Source organism: Rattus norvegicus, chromosome X (assembly GCF_021556685.1).
Source record: "Rattus norvegicus strain SHRSP/BbbUtx chromosome X, alternate assembly SHRSP_T2T, whole genome shotgun sequence".
Taxonomy (NCBI): domain Eukaryota; kingdom Metazoa; phylum Chordata; class Mammalia; order Rodentia; family Muridae; genus Rattus; species Rattus norvegicus.
Window position 1 is genome coordinate 8,644,356 of NC_141554.1, and position 21,622 is coordinate 8,665,977.

At 39.2% G+C, this 21,622-nt stretch overlaps 1 protein-coding gene across 4 annotated transcripts in view; it reads left to right on the forward strand.

The window, feature by feature from the left end:
• Slc9a7 (solute carrier family 9 member A7) overlaps positions 1 to 21,622 on the forward strand; it is a 180,668-nt gene that overhangs the window by 78,212 nt on the left and 80,834 nt on the right. For all 4 annotated transcript variants that reach the window (NM_001401002.1, XM_087599840.1, XM_087599842.1 and 1 more), the window contains exons 4-5: positions 15,092 to 15,168; positions 17,796 to 17,908. In NM_001401002.1, coding sequence (NP_001387931.1) covers positions 15,092 to 15,168; positions 17,796 to 17,908 — 190 coding nt within the window. The remainder of the gene's footprint in view (positions 1 to 15,091; positions 15,169 to 17,795; positions 17,909 to 21,622) is intronic.

The window sequence follows — 21,622 nt, forward strand, 5'->3', positions numbered from 1 at the left end:
CTATTAATTATTATTTAATTATTTAGCTTATAATTAAACAATTTATGGTTCAAATACCCTGGTAAACCTATTGGAGCATGAGAGTTAACTCTTAGTAATAGTACTCCATAAGTACTTCGTGAGTTGAATACAGAATGACAGCGACTGTTTAGATATCAGCTCAGTTAGTTAGAGGTAGGGAGGCTGAAATGGAGGGATGCTAGAAACTGCTGTGCAAGAAAAGTCTGTCTCTTTCACTCATAGTATGGAAACTGGAAGAGCGGTGAGAACAGTCACCTCATCCTGGATAAAATGGTTAAGACTTCTAGACAAAGAAAACTGGTGTTGTTTTTCATAGATCAATGAGCCTCCTTGCTTCATCCCCTTGGGACAGGGGAGGAACATGAGAGGGCTGCGCTGCTGGATGTCAGAGGAACAGGAGGGTGTGTATTTCTATGCAGAAAGTTTGGAATTTAGAAAGGGTCCTGCATTTCATTGATATTCAAAACAAAATGATTAATGCTGCAGGTGAGGGAATGAAGTCAATATAGAAATAAATCAAAGCTAGGCCTTCTCTGTTCAATTCCATATCCAGAGTTTTTTCTTTGTGCTAGATGCAGGTTTTCCATATAAAACATCTCAAATTTACATTTTCCATGTCATTTATACAGCTGCCAAAGTCATCTGAATCTTTACATTATCTATTGACACATAATAGATAAGAAATGGTTATTGTTGGGATAATATTAATTTTTCCCTCCATGGAGAATTTGGGGCCTCTTCTTTGTGTCAAATGAATGATGGATAATTTATTTTAAATACCTAATCTGAATATATAATCAAAGTCATAGTTGCTTTAAAATGAGACCAAGTCATAGGTTATAAAAGCCTCTCTAATGGTTGAAAAACACTTTTTTTATAACCTTCCCTTCATCAGCTCTGATTTCTGAAACTGAAATAGCAAGCTCTCCCTGTTATCTAATTGAACTTGTTTTTGACATGCTAACCTTCTGTGTTAGTGTCTTTCTTTTTTAAACAATTCTTATAAGGTCACTGAATAGGTGGTTGTTACTGTGCTTGCCATCTCTGATTGCACCTAGTGATAGTTAAATGGCTGATATACATTTTACCTTTTAACTAATGGTATATAAGTACATTTGGATCATTTGATATAGGCTATATTCTGAATATATACATATACACATATACATTTATATTCTATACATTTCCGTATGTACTCATCTTTTTTCTGCCTTGAAAAAGTTACTATTGGATTTTGCTTTTTGTTTTTGTGCCATTGCTTGTGGTTTTTTTTATAGGGCACTAGTATTAGAAAAATCATCTAGTCAACTTTTTTTTTTGTGTTTGTCCCTCTCTCACACACATATGCATGCATGAGCACACATACCACAGATGATGGGAATGGGAGAGAATATGGCTCCCCGAGCAGTAGGAATATAGGCTGAGAATGGCACACTACTAACTGGAATTTCCAATGGATTTCACCAAAGTGAACCTTGCTCTGGTCTGTGCTGGGTTTAGATTATTGAAGGCTTTATTTGGATATGCCACTATCTCTTTTTTCTCTCTGCTTGTCATTCTGTGCCTAAGAGAGAAGAATGGGGACACATCAAGACTATGTTGTAGACACATAAAATAGGAAGAAAGGGCTAGTCTTTAATTCAGCAACTCCTGTCCATTTCTCTTCAAAAAGTCGAGAGTGGTGGAGATTGAGAAAGCAACACACTGGAATCCAGAGACAGGCTCTCCAGTTCCTGGTTGTTGTTTCGTAGATGTATGATTTTAGGCAACTCTAAAGCACGTCATAGAACCTTATATTTTTCTCATGTAAGATGGTACAAGAGCAGATATGGCAGCTCATGCCTGTAGTCTCTGTACTGGGGAGGCTAAAGCAGGAGACTTTTACTAGTTTAAAGCCAGCCTGGCTAGTGTGTGAATCCCCCTGTCTAAGTGGCAGCTGATAATTTAGCTCAGTGGCGAAGCACTTCTCTAATGTGCATAAGATCCTAAGTCAATCTCCAGTATGGCTAAAGCAAACAAACAAAGAAACAGGCAAACAAGCTAGCAATGAAGTTTGAATGAATCTTCACTAGGGTTCTGTGAGAATTGGATGAGCTAGTACTTATGAAAGTACTTTGTGTATTATGAAATGTGCATTTAAGTGCAGATATCATATGCAAGCATGTGGCGTATCCTTCCAAAATAAAAATTTAGTTCATTAGGTTTGAATAAGAAATGAACAATTTGTGTGTGGTGGAGAGAGATTCTGGAGCATATTATGAATGTATTCTTGTAGATTTACATTTTTGGTTTTGTACTTCAGCTAATATCATAAATGTGAATTTATCTAATCTTTGTTTCTATTAATCCTGGGAATAATTGGCCAAAAGAAATCAAAGTATCACCAGTCTTGTAGGAAAAGTGAACTCAAGAGAATGGAGCCTAAATGGGGAGGAAGACTAAAGTCTCATTCAATAGCCAACTTTATTTAGAGGATAAGACAATTTCAATTCTGAGGGTTAATGTGATGGCTACTCTTATGTCAACTAAACATAAGCTAGTTATCTGAAAGGAGGGAACCACAATTAAGAAAATGTCTTCATAAAATCTAATTGGAAATCATTTTCTTAATTAGTGACTGATATGGTAAGGCCCAAGCCATTGTGGGTGGTACCATCTCTGGGCTGGTGGTCCTGGGTGCTATAAGAAAGCAGACTGAAGAAGACTTGAGGAACAAGTCAGTAAGCAGCAAGCCTTCATGGCCACTGCAACAGCTCCTGCCTCCAGGTTCCTACTCTGCTTGAGTACCTGCTCTCACTGCTTTTGATGATGAACTGTTTTTGGCATGGTGTTTCATCACAGGAATAGTAACCCTAACTTAGACAGTTAAGCAAGGTCACATGATCAAAGTTCAGAAGACTTCAAACTGTATACAAACTTAAGGACAAGCTGTGACTAGAAACAGTTTTTGAATGCCAAAGTAAGATAAGAGTTAATCTGAAATAAACCCTATTTACCACACAAATAATAAGAGTACATTTCAAAAATAAACTAATGTTTAGAAGGAACAGAGGGCACGAGACACTTGTTCTGTTTTCTTGGAGTTTTCTTTTTTCTCTTTTAATTCTTTTTTTTTTGTGTGGATATTTTATTATTCACATTTCAAATGTTACTCTCTTTCCTGGTTTCCCCTCAGTAAGCCCCCTGTACCATTCACCCTCCCCCTTCTTCTATGAGGGTGTTCCCCATCCCCAAACACCCCACCTTCCCACCCTGACATTCCCTTACACTGGGGGGGGGGTCCAACCTTGGCAGAACCAAGGGCTTTTCTTCCCTTTGGTGCCCAACAAGGCCATCCTCTGCTACATATGCAACTGGAGCCATGGGTCTGTCCATGTGTACTCTTTGGATGGTGGTTTAGTCCCTGGGAGCTCTGGTTGGTTGGTATTGTTGTTCTTATGGGGTTGCAAGCCCCTTCAGCTCCTTCAATCCTTTCTCTAACTCCTCCAATGGAGACCTGGTTCTAAGTTCAATGGTTTGCTGCTAGCATTCACCTCTGTATTAGTCATGCTCTGGCTGAGCCTCTCAGGAGAGATCTATATCCAGCTCCTGTCAGCATGCACTTCTTGGCTTCATCAATACTGTCTAGGTTTGGTGGATATATTTATATATATATATATATATATATATATATATATATATATATATGTGCTGGATCCCCAGGTGGGGCAGGCTCTAAATGGTCATTCCTTCAGTCTCTGCTCCTAATTTTGCCTCCATATCTCCTCCTCCTATGAATATTTTTATTCCCCCTTTTAAGAAGGACTGAAGCGCGGAAAGGGCGGTGCATATCTTCCTGGTTGCTGCCGCCGCAGAGAGCTCGTGGGCAGCACCCCACGAGGAAACTTGAGCCTCGGGACCACAGGTAAGACCAACTTTTCTGCTGCAAGTGACCTGCCTGGTGAACTCAAGACACAGGCCCACAGGAACAGCTGAAGACCTGTAGAGAAGAAAAACTACACGCCCGAAAGCAGAACACTCTGTCCCCATAATTGGCTGAAAGAAAACAGGAAAACAGGTCTACAGCACTCCTGACACACAGGCTTATAGGACAGTTTAGTCACTGTCAGAAATAGCAGAACAAAGTAACACTAGAGATAATCTGATGGCGAGAGGCAAGTGCAGGAACCCAAGCCACAGAAACCAAGACTACATGGCATCATCGGAGCCCAATTCTCCCATCAAAACAAACATGGAATATCCAAACACACCAGAAAAGCAAGATCTAGTTTCAAAATCATTTTTGATCATGATGCTGGAGGACTTCAAGAAAGACGTGAAGAACTCCCTTAGAGAACAAGTAGAAGCCTACAGAGAGGAATCGCAAAAATGCCTGAAAGAATTCCAGGAAAACATAAATAAACAAGTAGAAACCCATAGAGAGGAGACACAAAAATCCCTGAAAGAATTCCAGGAAAACACAATCAAACAGTTGAAGGAATTAAAAATGGAAATAGAAGGAATCAAGAAAGAATACATGGAAACAACCCTGGATATAGAAAATCAAAAGAAGAGACAAGGAGCTATAGATACGAGCTTCACCAACAGAATACAAGAGATGGAAGAGAGAATCTCTGGAGCAGAAGATTCCATAGAAATCATTGACTCAACTGTCAAAGATAATGTAAAGCGGAAAAAGCTACTGGTCCAAAACATACAGGAAATCCAGGACTCAATGAGAAGATCAAACCTAAGAATAATAGGTATAGAAGAGAGTGAAGACTCCCAGCTCAAAGGACCAGTAAATATCTTCAACAAAATCATAGAAAACTTCCCTAACCTAAAAAAAGAGATACCCATAGGCATACAAGAAGCCTACAGAACTCCAAATAGATTGGACCAGAAAAGAAACACCTCCAGTCACATAATAGTCAAAACACCAAACGCACAAAATAAAGAAAGAATATTAAAAGCAGTAAGGGAAAAAGGTCAAGTAACTTATAAAGGCAGACCTATCAGAATCACACCAGACTTTTCGCCAGAAACTATGAAGGGCAGAAGATCCTGGACAGATGTCATACAGACCCTAAGAGAACAAAAATGCCAGCCCAGGTTACTGTATCCTGCAAAACTCTCAATTAACATAGATGGAGAAACCAAGATATTCCATGACAAAACCAAATTTACACAATATCTTTCTACAAATCCAGCACTACAAAGGATAATAAAGGGTAAAGCCCAACATAAGGAGACATGCTATACCCTAGAAGAAGCAAGAAACTAATCGTCTTGGCAACAAAACAAAGAGAAGAAAAGCACACAAACATAACCTCACATCCAAATATGAATATAACAGGAAGCAATAATCACTATTCCTTAATATCTCTCAACATAAATGGCCTCAACTCCCCAATAAAAAGACATAGATTAACAAACTGGATACGCAATGAGGACCCTGCATTCTGCTGCCTACAGGAAACACACCTCAGAGACAAAGACAGACACTACCTCAGAGTGAAAGGCTGGAAAACAACTTTCCAAGCAAATGGTCAGAAGAAGGAAGGTGGAGTAGCCATTCTAATATCAAATAAAATCAATTTTCAATTAAAAGTCATCAAAAAAGATAAGGAAGGACACTTCATATTCATCAAAGGAAAAATCCACCAAGATGAACTCTCAATCCTAAATATCTATGCCCCAAATACAAGGGCACCTACATACGTGAAAGAAACCTTATTAAAGCTCAAAACACACATTGCACCTCACACAATAATCGTGGGAGATTTCAACACCCCACTCTCATCAATGGACAGATCATGGAAACAGAAATTAAACAGAGACGTAGACAGACTAAGAGAAGTCATGAGCCAAATGGACTTAACGGATATTTATAGAACATTCTGTCCTAAAGCAAAAGGATATACCTTCTTCTCAGCTCCTCATGGTACTTTCTCCAAAATTGACCATATAGTTGGTCAAAAAACAGGCCTCAACAGGTACAGAAAGATAGAAATAATCCCATGCGTGCTATCAGACCACCACGGCCTAAAACTGGTCTTCAATAACAATAAGGGAAGAATGCCCACATATACGTGGTAATTGAACAATGCTCTACTCAATGATAACCTAGTCAAGGAAGAAATAAAGAAAGAAATTAAAGACTTTTTAGAATTTAATGAAAATGAAGGTACAACATACCCAAACTTATGGGACACAATGAAAGCTGTGCTAAGAGGAAAACTCATAGCGCTGTGTGCCTGCAGAAAGAAACAGGAAAGAGCATATGTCAACAGCTTGACAGCACACCTAAAAGCTCTAGAACAAAAAGAAGCAAATACACCGAGGAGGAGTAGAAGGCAGGATATAATCAAACTCAGAGCTGAAATCAACCAAGTAGAAACAAAAAGGACCATAGAAAGAATCAACAGAACCAAAAGTCGGTTCTTTGAGAAAATCAACAAGATAGATAAACCCCTTAGCCAGACTAACGAGAGGACCCAGAGAGTGTGTCCAAACTAACAAAATCAGAAATGAAAAGGGAGACATAACTACAGATTCAGAGGAAATTCAAAAAATCATCAGATCTTACTATAAAAACCTATATTCAACAAAACTTGAAAATCTGCAGGAAATGGACAATTTCCTAGACAGATACCAGGTATCGAAGTTAAATCAGGAACAGATAAACCAGTTAAACAACCCCATAACTCCTAAGGAAATAGAAGCAGTCATTAAAGGTCTCCCAACCAAAAAGAGCCCAGGTCCAGACGGGTTTAGTGCAGAATTCTATCAGACCTTCATAGAAGACCTCATACCAATATTATCCAAACTATTCCACAAAATTGAAACAGATGGATCACTCCCGAATTCCTTCTATGAAGCCACAATTACTCTTATACCTAAACCACAGAAAGACCCAACAAAGAAAGAGAACTTCAGACCAATTTCCCTTATGAATATCGACGCAAAAATACTCAACAAAATTCTTTCAAACCGAATCCAAGAGCACATCAAAACAATCATCCACCATGATCACGTAGGCTTCATCCCAGGCATGCAGGGATGGTTTAATATACGGAAAACCATCAACGTGATCCATTATATAAACAAACTGAAAGAACAAAACCACATGATCATTTCATTAGATGCTGAGAAAGCATTTGACAAAATTCAACACCCCTTCAGGATAAAAGTCCTGGAAAGAATAGGAATTCAAGGCCCATAACTAAACATAGTAAAAGCCATATACAGCAAACCAGTTGCTAATATTAAACTAAACGGAGAGAAACTTGAAGCAATCCCACTAAAATCAGGGACTAAACAAGGCTCCCTACTCTCTCGCTACTTATTCAATATAGTTCTTGAAGTTCTAGCCAGAGCAATCAGACAACAAAAGGAGGTCAAGGGGATACAGATCGGAAAAGAAGAAGTCAAAATATCACTATTTGCAGATGATATGATAGTTTATTTAAGTGATCCCAAAAGTTCCACCAGAGAACTACTAAAGCTGATAAACAACTTCAGCAAAGTGGCTGGGTATAAAATTATGTCAAATAAATCAGTAGCCTTCCTCTACACAAAAGAGAAAGAAGCCAAGAAAGAAATTAGGGAAACGACACCCTTCATAATAGACCCAAATAATATAAAGTACCTCGGTGTGACTTTAACCAAGTAAGTAAAAGATCTGTACAATAAGAACTTCAAGACACTGAAGAAAGAAATTGAAGAAGACCTCAGAAGATGGATAGATCTCCCATGCTCATGGATTGGCGGGATTAATATAGTAAAAATGGCCATTTTACCAAAAGCGATATACAGATTCAATGCAATCCCCATCAAAATACCAATCCAATTCTTCAAAGAGTTAGACAGAACAATTTGCAAATTCATCTGGAATAACAAAAAACCCAGGATAGCTAAAACTATCCTCAACAATAAAAGGACTTCAGGGGGAATCACTATCCCTGAACTCAAGCAGTATTACAGAGCAATAGTGATAAAAACTGCATGGTATTGGTACAGAGACAGACAGATAGACCAATGGAATAGAATTGAAGACCCTGAAATGAACCCACACACCTATGGTCACTTGATTTTTGCAAAGGAGCCAAAACCATCCAATGGAAAAAAGATAGCATTTTCAGCAAATGGTGCTGGTTCAACTGGAGGTCAACATGTAGAAGAATGCAGATCGATCCATCCTTATCACCCTGTACAAAGCTTAAGTCCAAGTGGATCAAGGACCTCCACATCAAACCAGACACACTCAAACTAATACAAGAAAAACTAGGGAAGCATCTGGAACACATGGGCACTGGAAAAAATTTCCTGAACAAAACACCAATGGCTTATGCTCTAAGATCAAGAATCGACAAATGGGATCTCATAAAACTGCAAAGCTTCTGTAAGGCAAAGGACACTGTGGTTAGGACAAAACGGCAACTAACAGATTGGGAAAAGATCTTTACCAATCCTACAACAGATAGAGGCCTTATATCCAAAATATACAAAGAACTCAAGAAGTTAGACCACAAGGAGACAAATAACCCTATTCAAAAATGGGGTTCAGTGCTAAACAAAGAATTCACAGCTGAGGAATGCCGAATGGCTGAGAAACACCTAAAGAAATGTTCAACATCTTTAGTCATAAGGGAAATGCAAATCAAAACAACCCTGAGATTTCACCTCACACCAGTGAGAATGGCTAAGATCAAAAACTCAGGTGACAGCAGATGCTGAGGAGGATGCAGAGAAAGAGGAACACTCCTCCATTGTTGGTGGGATTGCAGACTGGTACAACCATTCTGGAAATCAGTCTGGAGGTTCCTCAGAAAATTGGACATTGAACTGCCTGAGGATCCAGCTATACCTCTCTTGGGCATATACCCAAAAGATGCCCCAACATATAAAAAAGACACGTGCTCCACTATGTTCATCGCAGCCTTATTTATAATAGCCAGAAGCTGGAAAGAACCCAGATGCCCTTCAACAGAGGAATGGATACAGAAAATGTGGTACATCTACACAATGGAATATTACTCAGCTATCAAAAACAACGAGTTTATGAAATTCATAGGCAAATGGTTGAAACTGGAAAATATCATCCTGAGTGAGGTAACCCAATCACAGAAAAACACACATGGTATGCACTCACTGATAAGTGGCTATTAGCCCAAATGCTTGAATTACCCTAGATGCCTAGAACAAATGAAACTCAAATCGGATGATCAAAATGTGAATGCTTCACTCCTTCTCTAAAAGGGGAACAAGAATACCCTTGGCATGGAATAGAGAGGCAAAGATTAAAACAGAGACTGAAGGTATACCCATTCAGAGCCTGCCCCACATGTGGCCCATACACATACAGCCATCCAATTAAACAAGATGGATGAAGCAAAGAAGTGCAGACCGACAGGAGCCGGATGTAGCTCGCTCCTGAGAGACACAGCCAGAATACAGCAAATACAGAGGTGAATGCCAGCAGCAAACCACTGAACTGAGAATAGGACCCCCGTTGAAGGAATCAGAGAAAGAACTGGAAGAGCTTGAAGGGGCTCAAGACCCCATAGGTACAACAATGCCAAGCAACCAGAGCTTCCAGGGACTAAGCCACTACCTAAAGACTATACATGGACTGACCCTGGACTCTGACCTCATAGGTAGCAATGAATATCCTAGTAAGAGCACCAGTGGAAGGGGAAGCCCTGGGTCCTGCTAGACTGAACCCCCAGTGAACTAGACTGTTGGGGGGAGGGCGGCAATGGGGGGAGGGTTGGGAGGGGAACACCCATAAGGAAGGGGAGAGGGATGTTTGCCCGGACACCAAAGAATTATTATTAAGTATTAAATAAATTTAAAAAAAAACAAAAAAAAAAACAAAAAAAAAGAGAAGGACTGAAGCATCTGCACTTCGGTTGTCCTTTTTCTTGAGCTTCATGTGGTCTGTGGATTGTATCTTGGGTAATTTCAGCTTTTTGGCTGATATCCACTTATCAGTGAGTGCATACCACGTGTGGTTTTTCTGTGATTGGGTTACCTCACTCAGGATGATATTTCCTACTTTCATCCATTTGCCTATGAATTTCATGAAGTCATTGTTTTTGATAGCTGAGTAGTACTCCATTGTGAAGATGTACCACATTTTCTGTATCCATTCCTCTGTTGAACGGCATCTGGGTCCTTTCCAGCTTCTGGCTAGAGCATCTTTTGGGTCTCTATGCCCAGGAGAGAGATAGCTGGGTCCTCAGGTGGTGAAATGTCCAATTTTCTGAGGAACCTCCAGACTGATTTCCAGGGTGGTTGTACTAGTTTGCAATCCCACTACCAATGGAGGAATGTTCCTTTTTTTAAAAAAACAATTTAGCTCAATTTTAATGATTCCTAAGTATTTTGACCAGGTACCTAGTTTTAAGGTAGGAACATTGACAGTGTTCTTTCAAATAACCACACTTTTAATCATGAAGGATGTAACCAGTTTCTGACATGAGTCTATTTTCTACCCTGCTTATGCACATATGCCCATTAATAAATGGAATGTTGTCTGTGACATTTATTGGTTTGTGAGTGTTTTCTGGAAAAACTGCAGTATTTGTGAAGACCAAAGTTCCATGCTCGCATTGCATGCATCCAAATATTAATGCACAGAGGCACAGAAGTAGAGCAACAAGAGAGCATATGGAAATACTAGCATACCCCATTCTCCTTTTTATTGCTTGTTTAGTGCATACTTAAAAACCAACTAAAAATCTGAATTCAATGTCAACTGCCAAAGAAAGTAACAGCAGGACACTTAGGAGTTAAATGAAATTGTTAGGCACTAGCTGGCGCAACAATAGATATTTTTCATGCATATGACCACCTTTGTATCTAAAGCTTCTCAAACAGGGTCTCCAAATTGTCACACCCAACATGTTTTAGAATGAGATATATACCAAGAATAACCGTGTTTTCTTTGGGGATTTAAGGACTCAAGACATTCTGAGTTTGAATTGAGATATTTGGAAGTGAGGTGCTTGCACTGAGCGACTGTGTATGCTACATCTTCTGCTGCTTGGTTTCGGTGACACCTTACTATCCTTTATTTCACCATCCAGCAAAATGGCTAGGGTATAAACAGGAAAGCATGCCACCTAGTCAGGGTTTCAAACGAGTGATTTTTATTCCTTTGCTCTGAAAAGTTGTGTGTGTGGAGAACGTAACCAAGGAAAGTAACTAGACCAATGGGGCTTTGAGACCTTAAATTTTAAAAGCAGAAACAAACCAGGTACCCACCAGTTTGCTCAGACATAGCAGACTTGGTGGTTCTATATTAAAAGGCTGTTAAACAGGGAGATGGCATTCATCTACCACCCTTGGTAAGTAGAGGGCAGTATAAACACTTCATACCCCAAACTATTGGCAGCAGTTTCAATGCAGTCAAAGTAAATGTGGAATGGAGATGTTCTTAACATGGTTAGAACTTAAGTCTACCACGCTAAAATCATGATTACATTTTGAAAGAAAATTCACAAAAACCAAACAGCGACTTTTGAGATCTTTTTCATTTGAAGGTAATCTTAATGCTATTAAATTCACAAATATGTTATTTTTTATTACCCAATCCTAATAATCTAAAACACACATTGCAAACATACAAGTATCTATTCTCTCCACATGTCAGCGCCCATTCATCACATTTTTGGAAATGAGGAGAATAGATTTCCCCTTAAACTGCAAGTCAGTAGGTGTTTCTTTACAGTTAACTTTAGCAAAATTCATACAAAATAGTAATTAACAATGGTCTTCTTTACTTGTTAACTCACCTTCAAAACTGCATTTTGTTAAAGTTTCTGTACTAAAATGTAGAAAAACTAAACTGCACAAATATTGAAAAGTTAAAAATTCCTTAATTTTTTTTCCTGGTACCACTACCACAATTTACTGGGCAAAATTTCTGACGTAATGAAAAGAAAAAGAAAATGAAAAAGCTACAACAGATAAGACCTCAGGGGTGTACATCTAATCTCCACTACACTGCATTAGTCAATGACTGCACTTTTGCAAACTGTGGCTATGACAGTCCTGAACAAGAAGGGCTTCCTCTTTGAGCTGCAGTAACCTTTCTGACTATGGATCATCGTTCCTTCTGTGGCAGATTTTTACAGTTCCTCTAATGCATTTGGACCGACTGTCTCAAAGTAACCTGCAGCTTTCCTGACAACTCCTCACTCTCTTTCCTGCTAAGAACTGTAGCCGTTTGTTTCTGTTTTAGTTTAAAACCTTCTGCTACCATAGCCACCATTTCCACCTCCAGATCCATAGCCACGACCATAGAGACTGCCTAAGCTTCTTCCACCAAAATGCCCCCCTTCATGGGTCTATAATTAGATTGTTGCTGTCCACTATAATTTCCAAAGTCGTTATAGTTCCCACCACCACCATAGTTACCTCCACCACAATTTTCTCCTTCATTGTAACTATCATAACCTCTTCTTCCACCACCATATTCACCACCTTGGTTTCCATATCCTGGTCCACCACCTTCATAACCTCCTCTACTACTGTAACCAGGACCACCACCATAGTTGCTACCATCACCCCAAATCCATCACCATCTCCATAATTGCCTCTGCTGCCACCACCTCCACCACTATAGCCTCCTCTTCCACCAAAGTTTCCTCTGCTACCACCAAGGTTTCCTCCACATCCCATAAAGTTGCCAGATCCACCTCTATGACCTCTCTGTTACCCAGCAGACTGTGTCTCTTGTTTAGAAAGGGCCTTTCTCACTTCACAATTGTGCCCATTGGTAGTGTGCTATTTCTGAACAACAATTTTATCAACTGTGTCATGATCATCAAAAGTTACAAAAGCAAATCCTCTCTTTTTCCCCACCCTGCCTGACTTCCATAGCTACTATGGTTACAATCTTGCTATACCTTTCAAAGTAGTCTCTCAGATTATATTCTTCCATATCCTCTTTAAAACTACCAACAGAAAATCTCTTCACCATTAAATGGGTCCCAGGCTTTACAGAATCCTCTCTAGCATCCACCTCTTTAACACAAGGGTAGGTCACAAAACCAAAGCCTCGGGAATGTTCTGTTTGAGGATCTCTCATTACCACACAGTTTGTAAGTATGCTCCATTTCTCAAAATGTTCTCTTAAGCTATCATCTGTGGTTTCAAAGCTCAGACCAACAACAAATAGCTTCCTCAGCTGCTCTGGTTCCTTTGGATCGTGGCTCTCCTCTCCCCAGGGCAGCGACAGCCGGAGTCAGGCTGGGGGCAGCCGGGTGGCGGTTTTACCTCCATTTTGGGACTGGACTGTCGTCTTCCAACTCCAGTTCAATATCAGGAATGTTCCTCTTTCTCGACATCCTCACCAGCATCTGTTGTCACGTGAGTTTTGATCTTAGCCATTCTGATTGGTGGATTCTCAGGGTTGTTTTAATTTGCATTTCGCTGATGACTAAAGATGTTGATCATTTCTTTAGGTGTTTCTCAGCCATTTGATATTCTTCAGCTGTGAATTCTTTGTTTACCTCTGTACTCCACTTTTTAATAGGATTATTTGGCTCTCTGGAGTCTAACTTCTTGAGTTCTTTGTATATTTTGGATATTAGCCCTCTGTCAGATGTAGGATTATTAAAGATCTTTTCCCAATCTGTTGGTTCCGTTAGTGTTCCCTCATATAAGCCCTTAATGGAAGTTTAAAAAAATAATTATACCTTTTTTATTTTGTGTGCCTGTGTATGTGAATGCATACATTTCAGGATGTACAAGAAGTCAGAAGACAACTGGAGCAGGACAGGGTGGGGCCAATTCTCTCTTCTTGCAGTGCAGGTCTTAGAGATGGAAGTCAGGTCATCAGGATTGGTGGCAAGTGCCATAAATAACCTACTAAATCATCTTATCAGCTTCTAAATGAAGGTTTTATTGGAATTGCAGTTGTTAGTATTTTTGAAATCTGACACCCCCCAAATATTGCTATATAAATAGAGTAGCATTAAAAAAGACTCAAGACAGAATCAAATATAATATGTTCATTATCTGTTCAGGCAACACCTTCATTTGGTGACTGTTGGCATGACATGCCCTAAAAAGTCTTCTGAGTAGTAAATGTTCTTTTGACATCTGATTCTCCAAGGAACAAACATTGTGGAAAGATGACAGGGTATTGGACTGTCTGAGGTACAGGGTAAAGGACAACTACAGCCCTTTGCTTATATAGCCCACTGCTGGCTGTGACTGCTTTTCCTGATGTTGCTTAGTTGGCATACCGTATCTTTGCTATCTTTAAAAATGATGGCTAAGGTTTGGATGGTTCTTGTTTAATTAGGGTGTTTGGAGGATTTTATTTGTCTATTTTTATTAAGAAGTTCTGAATTTTAAATAGGAATTATTTTGAGTGTAACCATTCCACTATCAGAAGACCCCAGTGGACCTGATGACGTGTAAGATGTGAATGTATGTACACATGTATTTGTTGTGTTCATTTCGAAGGTCACTTTTGAATATGCAGACCCATCAAAGGAACATTACATTCTCCCTCTGAATGATCTCTACATCCTAACATTGGTTCTATCTTTTTTACTATACAAGCATGAACTTTTTGAACTCACTACCATTCTCACTTTTTCATTCCCATCTCTATTGTCCATCTTTTTCAGGCTCCAAAGAGTAAAACAGATGATATAAGGAGATATAATGAGATATCTTACGTTCTATAAGTATTTATTTAGGCATCTGTTTTCCATTATCAAATTAAATAGAATTCTTCTCAGAAGATACTTTCCCATTTATTTGTTTCAGACTTATACCTCTAATGATCTTCTAAGGTTTCACTAGAACTAGCAGGATCATGGAATAAGCTGATCTTTGTCCAGGCTCAAAAAAAATAGTCTACTTAGATACATGTATGCATATACATACACTTAATACAGCTTGATATCAGCCACAATTGTTTTATCTGAAGTTACTAGATGTACAAGCAGTGTAGAATTCCAGGTTTTAGAGACTTTTAATGTGAGGTTTTGGTTTGTATGTTTGATTTTTTTTTGGCTTGCTGTTAAGAATTACTATAATCCCTAATTTGTTTTGTTTCATTCAGAGACACTTTTTCAGAAATCTTGGGTCAATTCTGGCCTATGCCTTTTTGGGAACTGCAGTTTCCTGTTTCATTATTGGGTAAGTAATTCTTTGTTGCATAACCAGTCTAACAAACTACCCAGAGGAGTGAGATTCATCAGCATTGGTACAAAGCAGTATCTTAATGCTGTGTGAGTATGGCAGTTCGGATAGAGAGTTATCCTGTCCAGTATGGTACTTGTTAGCTACATGTGGGCATTAAATTTAAACTAAGAATAATTAAAATGAACTAAAATTACTAGATCATAATTTCTTATAGCATTGCCTGATAAAAGGAACCTGGTGTCTCTTACTCTAGGGCTGGAATAGGAACTTTCCATGAAGATTGATCATCTTTTTATACCAAAGAGTAAGCAAATCCTCAAAAGACAGCAATAAAGCTACAAGGCATGCCACAGGAACCCAAAAGCCAACCTGGAAATTTTCACTATAGTCAGAGTCCATCAGTGGCTGAAACACAACAAAATTAATAGCTTTGTATTACATTATCATATAGAGTATAAAATAAATATCCCTGAGTCTATAGATAGAGAAAATACATGATTTGATGAAGAAACAAATGAGAAGAGGCACATTTCATATGCCAAATTGTACATAAATGTTATGGATATATCCCCTTCAAGGAGGTAGAACTTAGTCCTACCAACTCCAGATCTTCATTTCAGCCTAGATTTGAGTGTGGGCTGTATGTTGTAGCTTCTTGTAAAGAATATGATACAGAAAGTATGGAAAGAAGAGAGTAGCTTACAAGGTAAGGACATGGAAGACATTGCAAATTGTGTTGTTATTATCTATCCTTGAGATTCGTGGTGAGAAGGACACTATTCCTCCCTGTTTATCTACCCCAAATACATCACCACCACTGTTTGGAGAAAAAGTCAGACAAAAAGCACTCTACAAACTTTCTGACCAGCATTGCTTAAAATTGCCAAGGTCATCAGAAACAAGCAGTGGCTGAGAAACTTTCAGAACCAAAACTTTCAGAGACCAGGAAATTTGATGACTAAATGTCATATAGGAATTTAGATGGGATCTTGCAGCAGAAAGGTGATATTAGGCTTTAAAAATGCACTAACAAATCTGAATGTAGGAAGAATTTTTAAAAATTAGTTGGAAAGCTGGAGATAAAGGCAAGGATCTGCTATTCTGGTAACAGATCACTTAAGAACACCAGGTTCCCCAGCATACATTGATGATGTATGAGGCTTCCAGAGGGAAATCTACAACTTAGATCAAGGATTTAGTAAAAAGAAATGGAGAAGGAAGTCTGCTTTCAGAAACTATTTGAAATGTATGAACATGCAAGACACCTTTGATAAGCAGCCAGTAGGATCTGTTCTGCAGAGCTGCCATGGACTGAAATTGAACTGATTGGAGCAGTACCTGGCACACATTAAGAAAACATTAAATTCTTCTCATAGTTCCTCTCATAAGGATTCCATTCTGCGCTGCAAACACTTCTTTCACCCCTAGCCTAGCCATTCCACTATTCTAGTCAGCAAAGACATAAAGGTAGACCGTGACAGGTTCTTTATCTTCACAAACCTCAATGAATGGTTGGCTATAGTATACAGTATTAACAGTGTATTCTATGTTATTTTTATTCTTTTAACCCTTACAGCTGCTGTTGTTGCTGATGCACGCATGCATCATGCACACAGATACATACACACACGTATAATACATGGTAGAATATTTTTCAACACTTATTGCTGTTTCTAGTTGTAATCTGTCACATAGAAAGTTTGCTCCAACCAAGCTGAAATATTGAACATGGATTCTGCCCAATATAAGGATAGCTACAGTTAGCATGCCTCACTAAAACAGAGCAAAAGGCCACATATATCAGTGGGGACACTGGTCATCTACTAGGATATTTCAAGAGGGTTCTATCTCTACCTTCTTTGCACTACTTTTTGATGGAGATATCAGTAATATCATTCTCTTCAGCTTCACTTGGTCACCTAATTTCTATGACTCAAGATAAACTTTCTTATATTTCTACATTTATCGTGATTTGTTATACATTATTTCAGGCTCTATCTTCAATTTTTCTCTATCACCTAGTTGCTTAAGATCTTTAACTTTATGACTCATCAAAGATCATACTTCACAGTTGCTACAGTTGATAATATGAACAACTTTTAAGAAACATTTTAAGAAATATTCCGGGGTTGGGAATGTAAGTCAGTTGGTGTAGTTTACCTAACATGCACAAAGTCTTGGGTGGTGGTCGTGGTGGTTTACACCTGTAATTCCAGCACTTGACATGCAGAGGTAAGAGAAGCAGGAGTTCAGGGACATTCTTGAGTGGATTAGAAGTTGAGGGTCATACTCTGCTACTTGGTAAGTCAAGACCCAACTAGTCAACATGTGACTCTATCTCAGCCCCCACCTCCATGCACACACAAAAATCAACAATACCAAAAGAAATATTCAGATGCTTCTGTAAGATAATAATAAGCTACAAACCAGTCCTTGGTGCCAAAGTCCTATTTACCTAGGTTCCTGGTAGGTGTCCAAACATGAAAGCAGCCTATTTTCCTGAATCTCCCTTAAAGTACAATGTTCTAATACTATGTTCTAATACTAATACAATGCTCTAGTACTCTGTTTATACATGTGCAAGATTTTTTCCCTGACACTGTTTACCTACCATCTTACAGAAACCTTATGTATGGAGTGGTAAAACTCATGAAGATTGTGGGCCAGCTCTCTGATAAATTTTACTACACAGATTGTCTCTTCTTTGGAGCAATTATTTCTGCCACTGACCCAGGTAATTGGACATTCGGTTTGATCATTATGTTACTATAATATGTAAATCTTATTAGTTTCACAAGAGTCATTGACTTTTGTTTCAGTAGAAAGACTGTGGCATTAACAGATAATGCAGGAATGCAATAGTAGTTAGATCTAAAAGACTTAGGCTTCTAAGAGAGGCATATGTTTACCTTCTCTGGTGGTTTGAATAAGATGTCCCCTATAGTCTCAGACACTTGAATATGTAGTTCCCACTTGGTGGTACTGTTTGGAAAATCCTAGGAGATGTGGCCTTGTTTGAGGAAGTACATCACTGAACGTAGGTTTAAAATGGGAGCTTTCAGTTTGTTCTAGCCATTATACTTTGTATTTGCTACCTTTGGGGGAAGCTATAATGGTGATGGACTCTTATCATTCTGGAACCTTAAGCCCTAGTAAATCTTTCCTTCTATACATTGCTCTGGTTCTTTGTTTATTATAGCCATTGAAAAGAAGCTGTATCTCCTTACTGTTTTATTGTGGGGCGGGGGGATAGCATACACTGTAGCATCTTAATTTCTTTTTTTTTTGTTGTTGTATTTTTTATTATTTTTTATTTTCCCATCTTTATTAAATTGAGTATTTCTTTTTTTAATTAACTTGAGTATTTCTTTATTTTATTTTTTTATTAACTTGAGTATTTCCTATTTACATTTCGATTGTTATTCCCTTTCCCAGTTTCTGGGCAAACATCCCCCTATCCCCTCCCCCTCCCCTTCCTTATGTGTGTTCCCCTCCCCACCCTCCCCCCATTGCCGCCCTCCCCCCAACAATCATGTTCACTGGGGGTTCAGTCTTAGCAGGACCAAGGGCTTCCACTTCCACTGGTGCTCTTACTAGGATATTCATTGCTACCTATGAGGTCAGAGTCCAGGGTCAGTCCATGTGTAGTCCTTAGGTAGTGGCTTAGTCCCTGGAAGCTCTGGTTGCTTGACATTGTTGTTCATAAGGGGTCACGAGCCCCTTCAAGCTCTTCCAGTTTTTTTCTCTGATTCCTTCAACGGGGGTCCTGTTCTCAGTTCAGTGGTTACTGCTGGCATTCGCCTCTGTATTTGCTGTATTCTGGCTGTGTCTCTCAGGAGAGATCTATATCCAGCTCCTGTCGGCCTGAACTTCTTTGCTTCATCAATCTTGTCTAATTGGGTGGCTGTATATGTATGGGCCACATATGGGGCAGGCTCTGAATGGGTGTTCCTTCTGTCTCTGTTTCTTTTTTTTTAACATTTATTTTATTTTATTTTATTTTATTTTTTAACTTGAGTATTTCTGATTTACATTTCGAGTGTTATTCCCTTTCCCGGTTTATGGGCCAACATCCCTCTAATCCCTCCCCCTCCCCTTCTTTATGGGTGTTCCCCTCCCATTCCTCCCCTCATTGCCGCCCTCCCCCTAACAATCACGTTCAGTCTTAGCAGGACCCAGGGCTTCCCCTTACACTGATGATCTTACTAGGATATTCAATGCTACCTATGAGGTCAGAGTCCAGGGTCAGTCCATGTATAGTCTTTAGGTAGTGGCTTAGTCCCTGGAAGCTCTGGTTGCTTGGCATTGTTGTTCATATGGGGTCTCGAGCCCCTTCAAGCTCTTCCAGTTCTTTCTCTGATTCCTTCAACGGGGGTCCTATTCTCAGTTCAGTGGTTTGCTGCTGGCATTCGCCTCTGTATTTGTTGTATTCTGGCTGTGTCTGTCAGGAGAGATCTACATCCGGTTCCTGTCTGCCTGTACTTCTTTGCTTCATCCATCTTGTTTCATTGGGTGGCTGTATATGTATGGGCCACATGTGGGGCAGGCTCTGAATGGGTGTTCCTTCTGTCTCTGTTTTAATCTTTGCCTCTCTATTCCCTGCCAAGGGTATTCTTGTTCCCCTTTTAAAGAAGGAGTGAAGCATTCACATTTTGATCATCCGTCTTGAGTTTCATGTGTTCTAGGCATCTAGGGTAATTCAAGCATTTGGGCTAATAGCCACTTATCAATGAGTGCATACCATGTGTGTTTTTCTGTGATTGGGTTACCTCACTCAGGATGATATTTTCCAGTTCCAACCATTTGTCTATGAATTTCATAAAGTCATTGTTTTTGATAGCTGAGTAATATTCCATTGTGTACATGTACCACATTTTCTGTATCCATTCCTCTGTTGAAGGGCATCTGGGTTCTTTCCAGCTTCTGGCTATTATAAATAAGGCTGCTATGAACATAGTGGAGCACGTGTCTTTTTTATATGTTGGGGCATCTTGTGGGTATATGCCCAAGAGAGGTATAGCTGGATCCTCAGGTAGTTTAATGTCCAATTTTCTGAGGAACCACCAGACTGATTTCCAGAATGGTTTTACCAGTCTGCAATACCACCAACAATGGAGGAGTGTTCCTCTTTCTCCACATCGTCGCCAGCATTTGTTGTCACCTGAGTTTTTGATCTTAGCCATTCTCACTGGTGTGAGGTGAAATCTCAGGGTTGTTTTGATTTGCATTTCCCTTATGACTAAAGATGTTGAACATTTCTTTAGGTGTTTCTCAGCCATTCGGCATTCCTCAGCTGTGAATTCTTTTTTTAGTTCTGAACCCCATTTTTTAATAGGGTTATTTGTCTCCCTGCGGTCTAACTTCTTGTGTTCTTTGTATATTTTGGAAATAAGCCCTCTATCTGTTGTAGGATTGGTAAAGATCTTTTCCCAATCTGTTGGTTGCAGTTTTGTCCTAACCACCATGTCCTTTGCCTTACAGAAGCTTTGCAGTTTTATGAGATCCCATTTGTCAATTCTTGATTTTAGAACATAAGCCATTGGTGTTTTGTTCAGGAAATTTTTTCCAGTGCCCATGTGTTCAAGATGCTGCCCTAGTTTTTCTCCTATTAGTTTGAGTGTATCTGGTTTGATGTGGAGGTCCTTGATCCACTTGGACTTAAGCTTTGTACAGGGTGATAAGCATGGATCGATCTGCATTCTTCTACATGTTGACCTCAAGTTGAACCAGCACCATTTGCGGAAAATGCTATCTTTTTTTCCATTGAATGGTTTTGCTCCTTTGTCAAAGATCAGGTGCCCATAGGTGTGTGGATTCATTTCTGGGTCTTCAATTCTGTTCCATTGGTCTATCTGTCTGTCTCTGTACCAATACCATGCAGTTTTTATCACTATTGCTCTGTAATACTGCTTGAGTTCAGGGATAGTGATTCCCCCTGGAGTCCTTTTATTGTTGAGGATAGTTTTAGCTATCCTGGGTTTTTTGTTATTCCAGATGAATTTGCAAATTGTGCTGTCTAACTCTTTGAAGAATTGGATTGGTATTTTCATGGCGATTGCATTGAATCTGTAGATCGCTTTTGGTAAAATGGCCATTTTTACTATGTTAATCCTGCCAATCCATGAGCATGGGAGATCTTTCCATCTTCTGAGGTCTTCTTCAATTTCTTTCTTCAGAGTCTTGAAGTTCTTATTGTACAGATCTTTTACATGCTTGGTTAAAGTCACACCGAGGTACTTTATTTTGTTTGGGTCTATTATGAAGGGTGTCGTTTCCCTAATTTCTTTCTTGGCTTGTTTCTCTTTTGTGTAGAGGAAGGCTACTGATTTATTCGAGTTAATTTTATACCCAGCCACTTTGCTGAAGTTGTTTATCAGCTTTAGTAGTTCTCTGGTGGAACTTTTGGTATCACTTAAATATACTATCATATCATCTGCAAATCTGATAT